This window comes from Puma concolor, chromosome E1 (assembly GCF_028749965.1).
Source record: "Puma concolor isolate L17-30 chromosome E1, mPumCon1.1.hap2, whole genome shotgun sequence".
NCBI lineage: Eukaryota > Metazoa > Chordata > Mammalia > Carnivora > Felidae > Puma > Puma concolor.
Window position 1 is genome coordinate 18913548 of NC_141680.1, and position 9169 is coordinate 18922716.

Sequence of the window (9169 nt, forward strand, 5' to 3'; positions counted from 1 at the left end):
GCACCCTTTCCTGCCTGCAGCTGACATAACTGGGCCAAACTTTTGTGTAGGCGATGGAGAGGGGAGGGAGTCAACTCCAGGGGCTTGCGTGTTTAATGTGGAATTTTCTAGACAGGTTGGTAATGGTCCCATGGGGGTGCAGACCTCATTCGGTCCACCAGTATCTAGCCAGCACCCATCTTTTGGGAGCCTAGGACTCTTTCTGCCTCAGGGGAGGTGGGGGATGGTCAATAAGCCATCAACAAGACTATGCACAGTCATGGTAGCCAGAAATGGGTAGTCCCCACCATCCCCAAATTCAGGCCTGTGGGTCATGGCACAGAGCTTACCTCTGGAAATTCATTCTACTGCTCTATTGTCAAGGCAAGCAGCCTTTTCTGGCCCTGCTCCTCCTAGGTCTGGCCAGGCTCCTGAATGAGCAGCCTTGGAGTCCCACGGCTCCTCTCCTTTAAAGGACTTTCCACAGTTGAGCTCTTACACAGATTAGTAGGATTCTTTGAGGTCTCTCCCCACCCCACCATTCTAAGAACTACAGGGCCTGGTAAAGGCTTTGTCCGTGTCCTTCACCGCTGTGTTCTAGAGGCACCCCCGGCATGGTCCCTGACATATAAGGGGTGCTCAAGAAATAGGCTGAAAGAGTAAATGATAAAGGAGAAAGGCAGGTAATGCTTTTCCCTTTTACAGGCAATAAAACATGCCCAGACAGGAGGTATGACTGCCTTCTGGCCCAGTTCCTATAGCTGGAGCACCCAGGAGCACAGGGCCACACCCATGGTCTCCTGGGCCCTCCACAGTCTTCTCCTCTGCTCCTCCGCAGTCACTGCGGAGCCAGTCCTGAGCCCCCCAACAAGACCGGTTTCCCAAGGAAAAAAACCCTAGGGCAGGAGTGGAGCAGGTAACAGCCTATTAATAACAATAACAGCACTTAGAATGTACCAGACACTCTTCTTCCACAGCAGCTCTTTGAGGCAGGTTGTATTGGCACCCTCACTTTAAAGATGAAGAAATGGGGCACAGGGAGGTAACTGCCCGACCCAGTAGCAGAGTCTAGGTCGGGGAAGCGAGGCCGAGAGCGTGAGGCTGCACTGAGTTGCCTCTGCTGCAGCGCCGAACATCAGCATAGGCGTCAGAGGTCAAGTGTTCTTCGAGCTCTGCCTTGGGTGCCCCATGTCCTCGTTTCCTCATCTGTAGACCGTGAGCATTAATAATGGCTAGCCTATAGGGTTGTCGGAAGACCAATGCACGCAGTTTAGTACGGTGCCCAGCGCACAGGAAACGATCAATAAATGTTAATTATTGATACTTTTTGTTATTGTTAGGAGTGTTTCTGGGCCTGGAATGGAGGGCTGTAGGGCGGCACCCTTGCAGACTACAGGTGAGGTCATCCAGTGAGGCAGGGGTGCGCGGCCCCTCTCCCTCCCTTACCGGCCGGAGCAGGCGGGGCGAGAGTGAAGGGAACGGCGGCCCCGCCCCGCCAGGCTTTTTAAAAAAGGGGACGCTGGGCGCAGGCGCAGAATCGTCCAGCCATCTGTCTCGCGCCGGCCCCGACGCGCACGCGCATGGAGGGGCGCGCGAGCCCCCCGGACGAGGCCCGCGGCCGCCCCGCGGCGGCCGTGCTGTGCCGCGGCCCCGTGGAGCCGCTTATATTCCTCGCCAACTTCGCTTTAGTCCTGCAGGGCCCGCTCACCACGCAGTACTTGTGGCACCGCTTCAGTGCCGACCTCGGCTACAATGGCACCCGCGACAGAGGCAGCTGCAGCAACCACAGCGCGGACCCCATCATGAAGGTAGCGGCGCCGGAGGGGCGCGGAGCGTGGCACCGGGTGGGCCCCGGGCTGGAGCGCTGGGCAGCCGATGGGGCGGGGCCTGCGTCTGGGTCCGGGCAAGCTGCGGGGGCGGGGGGTGGGTGGGTATGGAGATTGGGTAGTGGGCGGGGCCAGAGCCTAGTTGGCGCCGGACCGACCCCTGCAGTGTGGGGGGTGCTTAAAGTTCCTCTAGGTCTAGAGCAAGGCCGGGAGGATTAGCAAAGGGAGTAAAAGTAAGGGCCTGGGACCGTAGTCCATTCCACTTAACCCAGCACCGGTTCTCTGAGGTTTAGGGCTCCAAAGATAGTCCCCATCCCCGTCTCTCCCAGGATGGTGACGGTTGGGAGTTGGGCAACCCAGAGTGAGGAACAGCACCCTGGTAAGATTCATGTCCCCACAGGAAGTGGAGACCCTTACCTCCCACTGGACCCTCTACATGAACCTGGGCGGCTTCCTTGTGGGGCTCTTCTCATTCACCCTGCTGGGTGCCTGGAGTGACTGTGTGGGCCGCCGTCCACTGCTGGTGCTGGCCTCACTGGGCCTGTTGCTGCAGGCCCTGGTGTCCATCTTTGTCGTGCAGCTGCAACTCCACGTCGGCTACTTCGTGCTGGGCCGCATTCTTTGCGCTCTCTTTGGGGACTTCAGTGGCCTCCTGGCTGCTGGCTTTGCCTCCGTGGCAGATGTCAGCTCCAGCCGCAGCCGCACCATGCGAATGGCCCTGCTGGAATCGTGCATCGGGGTGGCGGGGATGTTGGCGAGCCTTCTCGGGGGCCACTGGCTCCGGGCCCAGGGTTACGCCAACCCCTTCTGGCTGGCCTTGGCCTTGTTGATAGCCATGACTCTCTATGCAGCATTCTGCTTTGGTGAGACGGTGAAGGAGCCAATGCCTGCCCGGCTCTTCACGGTCCGTCACCACCGATCCATTGTCCGGCTCTACGTGACTCCCGCCCCAGAGAAGTCCAGGAGGCATTTAGCCCTGTATTCCTTGGCCATCTTTATGGTGGTCACTGTGCACTTTGGGGCCCAGGACATCCTGACCCTCTATGAACTGAGCAAACCCCTCTGCTGGGACTCCAAGCTGATCGGCTACGGTTCTGCAGCTCAGCACCTCCCGTACCTCACCAGCCTGCTGGGCCTGCGGCTTCTGCAGCACTGCCTGGCTGACGCCTGGGTGGCCGAGATTGGCCTGGCCTTCAACATTCTGGGGATGGTGGTCTTTGCGTTTGCTACCATCACACCCCTCATGTTCACAGGTAAAATGCGTGGGCTTGGGGACAGTGTGTCCCAGAGGCACTGGGTGAAAACTGGGGGTCAGACACTCCCTGCCCCTGCAGGTTCAGGCCTGTGTCTGGAAACATTGTTGTGCTCCTTGCCTGCACTGGAGGACAGACGAAGAAACTTCCATAAAAATGCCATCTTTGTCAAATGGAGAAGACAGACCTTCAGTAGCCTCAGTAGTTAATCCACATTATCAATAAATTGTTGTTAGTAAGATGGGACAAAAGACAAAAGTATGGCTCATAGGCTAATTGCTTCACTTCTTGGCCTCCCACAGCCAGTATTTATGGTGTTCTTAAGCAAAGTCCATGCCACTAATGCCACTCACTTCTCTGATAAGAATCACAGGCCCTACCTCGGTATCTTTGGTCAGCTTCTTTGGGTTTTTTAAAAAGCCAGTCTTCTCAGACCACAGATAACAGATTCCTGCCTGCGTTAGTTCTTTTTCTTGTTCCTCTTTTTTTTTTTTTTTTTTTCCTGGTAGGAGAGGGGTAGCTGGAAATGAGGAAGTTAACTTTTTTAAAGGAACAGATTAGGGGTGCCTGGGTGGCTCAGTCAGTTACACACTTGCCTCTTTGTTTCGGCTCAGGTCATGATCTCTCGGTTCTTGAGATGGAGCTTCGTGTAGGGCTCTGCACTGACAGTGTGGAGCCTGCTTGGGATTCTCTTTCTCTCTCTCTCTCTCTCTCTCTCTCTCCCTCTCCGCCCCTCCCCAACTTGTGTGCACACATGCTCCCTCTTTCTCTCTCTCTCTCATACTCTCAAAATAAATAAATAAACCTTAAAAAAATAAAATAAAGGAACAGATTAATTTTGATTGAGTCCTAAAATACGTTGTTTACAAAGTCAGCCGACCAGTAATCACCGATTTCTTAACTTGGCTGCTTGCCTGGAGAGCGAGGCCGAAGGGGACCGGGGACCTTCCTCTTCTGCCCACAGCATCTCCCCTGGCCTCAGTGCTGGGCTCAGTGCCCTCAGGGGTGCAGAGATGATGAAGGCACTGTCATTGCTCTGGGGAGCCTCAGCAGAGTGGGGTTCGAGGGCCTGACACCTAAACGGGCCCTGGGTTGCCTCATAAACCCACTTTGGAGGATCTACTGTCTTCTAGGAGGCAACAGTCCCACAGGGAGAGAAATCGTTATGGAAGAAGCAGTGTGAGCTTATGAGTAACAGATACAAAGGGAAAAAGAACTTGCATTTGCTGTGTATCCTCCACAAATGTTACCTCATGTACCGTTTCCTGGGGCTGCTGTAACAAATGACCACAAACTGGATGGCTTAAGACCATGGAAATTTATTCTGGCACAGTTCTGGAGGCCAGAAGTCAAGCATCAGTATCACTGGGGTCAAAATCAAGGGGGCAGCAGAGCCACGCTCCTGGCTGCTTCCAGCTCCAGAGTCTCTTGGAGGGAATCTCCCTTGCTTCTTCCAGCTTCCAGTGGCTGCTGGAGTTCCTGGCTTGTGGCCATGTCACCCTAGTCTCTGTCTCAGTGGTGACATGGTCTCTTCCTCTTCCATGTGCCTTCTCTGTTCCGTGTCACATCTCCCTCTGTTTCCCTCATCTAAGGATTCGTGTGATTGTATTTAGGGCCCAGTCTGGTAATCCTGGAAAAATCCCTTCATCTCAAGATCCGTAATTTATTTTTTTTTTTAATTTTTTTTTTTCAACGTTTATTTATTTTTGGGACAGAGAGAGACAGAGCATGAACGGGGGAGGGGCAGAGAGAGAGGGAGACACAGAATCGGAAACAGGCTCCAGGCTCCGAGCCATCAGCCCAGAGCCCGACGCGGGGCTCGAACTCCCGGACCGCGAGATCGTGACCTGGCTGAAGTCGGACGCTTAACCGACTGCGCCACCCAGGCGCCCCTCAAGATCCGTAATTTAAACATGTCTTCAGAGACCCATTTTCCAAATAAGGCAACATTTACAAATTTCAGGGATTCGGCCCTGAAATCTTAGGGGGCTTCTACACCCCAGAGCCATCCTGTGAGGAGGGCTTTGTTATCCTTTCACAGATAGGAGTCATGTCCAAGGCCACACAGTTAGGAAGCGATGGTGTCAGATTTAGAACTCGGGGCCGACTCCAAAGCCCATGCTTGTTTTCTGGACCATGCCATCTCCCTTCTAAGTGCAAGATGGTTGGGTGATGCCTGCTGCGACCACAAGAGGTGTTGCGACAAGAACACAATTGGTGGGGAATCAGCATTCATTCATGAAACAGGTAGCAGGTAGGTCAAGCTTTGAGAAAGGTAGTCTCCCTTCCTCCTTGGTCTTTGTCTCCATCACCAGTAAGGAAGTCCTTCCTGTGTCCAACCTGAGTCCCACATGAGGTATGTATAGGAGTTCTGCTACATAGGGTGCTTGGGTGCTCCTCTCCCTGACTCCATTTCCTTGATGATTGTTTCTTTCTCTGCAGGGTACGGGCTCCTATTCCTGTCATTGGTTACCACACCCATCATCCGGGCCAAGCTCTCCAAGCTGGTGGGCGAGTCAGAGCAGGGTGAGTGTCAGGGTCACCCTGTATCTGGTCCCTCATACCCAGTGTTGCCTGAACTGGGCAGAGGGCAGCTGTGAGCCAGGAGGCTGCGTACCTTCCTCCCCTCCACCCAGGAGACGTTAGTAGCCGAGACAAATGCACTTGTGTCAAATTGCCTGGGATTGGCAGAGGGCCACAGTGCCTTGGATTTTCAGATCACAGGGTTGGAATTTGCAGTTCGCGGAGCACACTTGCTCCTTCAGGTAAATCCCAAGTGCAGGATTTACTCTCTAGAACTCAGCTTTTCCAGCTGCAGAATGAATGAGATGATGTTTCACTAGGGTCAGTGTGTAAGCTTAGAGGAAGCAGACAACCTTTCGATATTTCCTTGTCCCCGAGTGACAGTTGAAGAAGCAGAGACCCAGAGGGTTAAATTGGGTCACGCAAAGTCACTCAGTAAGTGGTGGAGCTGGGATGCAAACCTGGGTCTGTTTTTAAGAGCAGCAGGTCTTGGGATGTGGTTTGGGTCCTGACTCTGGTACCACTGGCTGTGAGATCTTGGGCAGGTCCCTTTCTGTCTCTGCACCCGTTCTCTGTTACATGAGTGGTTTGCTCTTGATGACAAGGGCCTTCCAGCTCTTGACGGTCGGACAGAGTTCAAACTCAACTTCTCTTGGGTTGTTGCTCATTTTGCAAAATTTGGGTTCTGCTGGCATATCTATAAAGAATAGCCTCAGGCCTCTGGGTCCTTAGACCCTAGTCTGGAAACACCTGGCTCATGCACTTTTCCCCATCTGCCCTGGAAGGAGGATCTGGTGCCATATGTAGCCCAGTAGAGGTTTGTTTTCTTGCCTCCCAAAACCCATGTACCTTCATTCATTCACTCAGTAAGCTTTTTTTTCTAGCACCTTCACTGTGCCCTGAGATGCCAAGGGGAACAGGAGAGAAGAACAGCACTTACTAACTTACTACCTCCAGGGGGCCTGTGGTGGATAATTTACGTGTGAATTTAATGTTGCCAGCAGTCTATGAAAAATAGGTATTAGCCTTATTTAACAGAAGGGGAACAGAAACCCAGAAGGATAAGCAGCTGATTCAGTGATCACACAGATAATAAGTGTTAGAACTGGGAATTAACCCAGCAATTAATCTCAAACAGGAGATGATTTCAAAAGGAGATAAACCAAAAACCACTTTATCAGGCTTTTTGGTAGAAGATATCACATGTACTTTTAATACATGGATTTAATACCAGCCATTTGTTCTGTAGTCCCATGCGCGAAGTGCTTTCTGTGCATGACCTCACTGAATCCTTACCACAACACATGATGTAGGATTTATTGTTGAGGAAGATGAGACTCAGAGAAGTTAAGTGACTTGCCCCAGGTCAGACAACAGCGAGCTAGGGGTGCTAGGATTTGAATCTAGGCCTTTCAGACCTCAGTGTGTGATGTTTATTTCTTCACAGGTGCTCTCTTTTCTGCTGTGGCCTGCGTCAATGGCTTGGCCATGCTGATGGCTTCTGGCATTTTCAACTCGCTCTACCCGGCCACCCTGAACTTTATGAAGGGGTTCCCCTTCCTCCTGGGAGCTGGTCTCCTCTTCATCCCGGCCATTCTGATTGGGTAATGTAGGGCTCTGACCCATGCTCATAATGCTTTGCCCCAAAGTTGTCCTCTTTCTCCTCCTCCCAACCAGAACGAACACTCCTGGAACCATTCTGCTTGATTCTTGCCTTGCAGACAGCTGCTTTAATCATCTGAGAACCATTGCCCAAGGGCAAGGCAGAGGGGCAGCAGAGGAAGGGTCAGGCTAACACTGCTTGTTGGCAAGGCTGTGTTCTCTCCCTCAGCAACCCCGGTCCTCCATTACCATTTTGCAGATGGAAATATGGTGGCAGAAATGTTCTAAAGGGAAGCCTGGAAACTTCCTCAGCTAGTTATGTCTGGGCCACAGGCTAGCCTGAACTACTGACTTCCTCCCCCATAGCCATAAGAGTTGCTTTCCAGAGTCCTGTGTCTCTGTACATTGCCTTGTCTTCCTCCTCCCCACTGTGGGAGAAAGACCTATACCGGCCCACCCAATAAGGCCTTGATACATCTTGTCACATCTCGTAAGAGTTGAGGGTGTCCCCCCATGTCAAATCTGAATCCTTTCTCTGGTCTCTCACAGGGTGCTGGAAAAGGCTAATCCTCGTCCTGAATTCCAGCAGTTTCCTCAGAGCCCCTGATCTGCCTGGACCCGAGGACAGAGGGCAGTGGGAGCAAAGTGAACACTAACTAGCTGAAAGCATGCATCTGGCTCCCAGCAACGCCAGCACCACCCCGCAAAGGGCAAGTGTCTGCCTTGGAAAAAGTGGTCAAGCTACACTGCTGTGCCAGCCTATGACTCTAATCTAGAATTGTAACCCACACAGCCCCACTCCAGGAGGTAGCGGGGGAGCCATCTGGACTGTTTACCCTTGATGCCATCAGTCGTATAGAACCCTCCAGGGGAGAGGAGAGGTCCCTAATGCAGGTGAAGCCTCAGGGACCAGTTGAAGCATGAGGGCTGGCATCTGTGCTTCCAGCCCACACTGCACAGCTCACAGGGCTCAGTTCCTGGTGTGCAGCCACCAGTCACTTCTGGGGTTGGATGCGATTCTGAGGGGAGGGGGGTGGGAGGGGCTGGGTCCCTTCTGGAAAGTGCTGCTGTCTCTGGCTGGAATCCATCCTCTGGGCTTCACAGTGCCAATCACAATAAATCCATATAATCACACTGAAGTGAACCTTCTGGCCCCCAAGGCATTGGGCTGTGGGGCTCTCTGCTTTCCTGTTCCTGGCCTGCCCACCATAGGTCAGATAGCAGCAGCCTCTGGGCTGGGCAGGAGTCCCTGAGCTGCCATGGGATTGTACTGGGCATGGCCAGCCCCCCGCCTCCCCCTCCATCTGACTGCTCATTCTCTTCCCCTGAGCTGCGGGGCAGAGGCCTGCCAGACTTGCATCAGGCTCGTGGGGAGATCCGGGCAGGAGCCCATTCCTGAGGGTCAGAGATCCAGTCCCTGAAGGCACCTGTACTGGTCGACCCGGCTGTACCAGCCCAAGCAGGGTCAGGTTTTGTCACTGCTCAGCCCTCCAGCACTCTTGTTGCCACCCATTTCAGCAGGGCCATCCTTTATCTGTAGGTCAATAGGAACCTGGAGATGTGACTCCTCGATATGATCCAGGGGCCCCAGCTTCTCAGAGAATGAGGGGCTTGTTTCTAGGGTGTTAGGAAAGCCTGGACTGGAAGCTGGAAGTCAGAACTGGATTCAGTATCCAGGCACCAGCTTTGATGAGAGCTGCAAGCCCCTGCACAGACCAGAGCAGGTGGCACTTGACTGCAGGCGTGCATTGGCCATAGTGCTTGGCTCCTGCTACCCTCATTCTCTGTCCCCTGCCCCAGAAATCACAGGTGAAGCGGGAGGGGGGGGAGGTGGGGGGTGGGTGCAGAACAAAGCATGGTCAGCTGTGGCGTCTGTAGCCTGGGCCTGTTTCCAGATTCCCATCTCACCGTCTCTGTCCTTGGAAGACCAAAGCAAGGAGAGGGCCTTCCACTGACTATCCCAGCATGAGGCAGTGAGGAGGGTCA

The 9169-nt window shown here is 53.5% G+C and overlaps 1 protein-coding gene across 1 annotated transcript; it reads left to right on the plus strand.

The window, feature by feature from the left end:
- The first annotated feature begins 1504 nt into the window (after positions 1–1504).
- On the plus strand, positions 1505–8317 carry SLC46A1 (solute carrier family 46 member 1). Its single transcript, XM_025916480.2, has 5 exons — positions 1505–1787; positions 2206–3058; positions 5501–5584; positions 7029–7185; positions 7733–8317. The coding sequence occupies exons 1-5, from the start codon at positions 1560–1562 to the stop codon at positions 7788–7790; spliced, it is 1380 nt and encodes a 459-aa protein (XP_025772265.1). The 5' UTR covers positions 1505–1559; the 3' UTR covers positions 7791–8317.
- Positions 8318–9169: the final 852 nt, after the last annotated feature.

Excerpts from the sequence above, each read along its gene's own strand:
- SLC46A1 (XM_025916480.2), top strand. The coding sequence starts at position 1,560 with ATGGAGGGGCGCGCGAGCCCCCCGGACGAGGCCCGCGGCCGCCCCGCG. Across the intron at positions 1,788-2,205 it reads GCGCGGACCCCATCATGAAG|GAAGTGGAGACCCTTACCTC; the intron begins GTAGCGGCGCCG and ends ATGTCCCCACAG. Across the intron at positions 5,585-7,028 it reads GGTGGGCGAGTCAGAGCAGG|GTGCTCTCTTTTCTGCTGTG; the intron begins GTGAGTGTCAGG and ends ATTTCTTCACAG.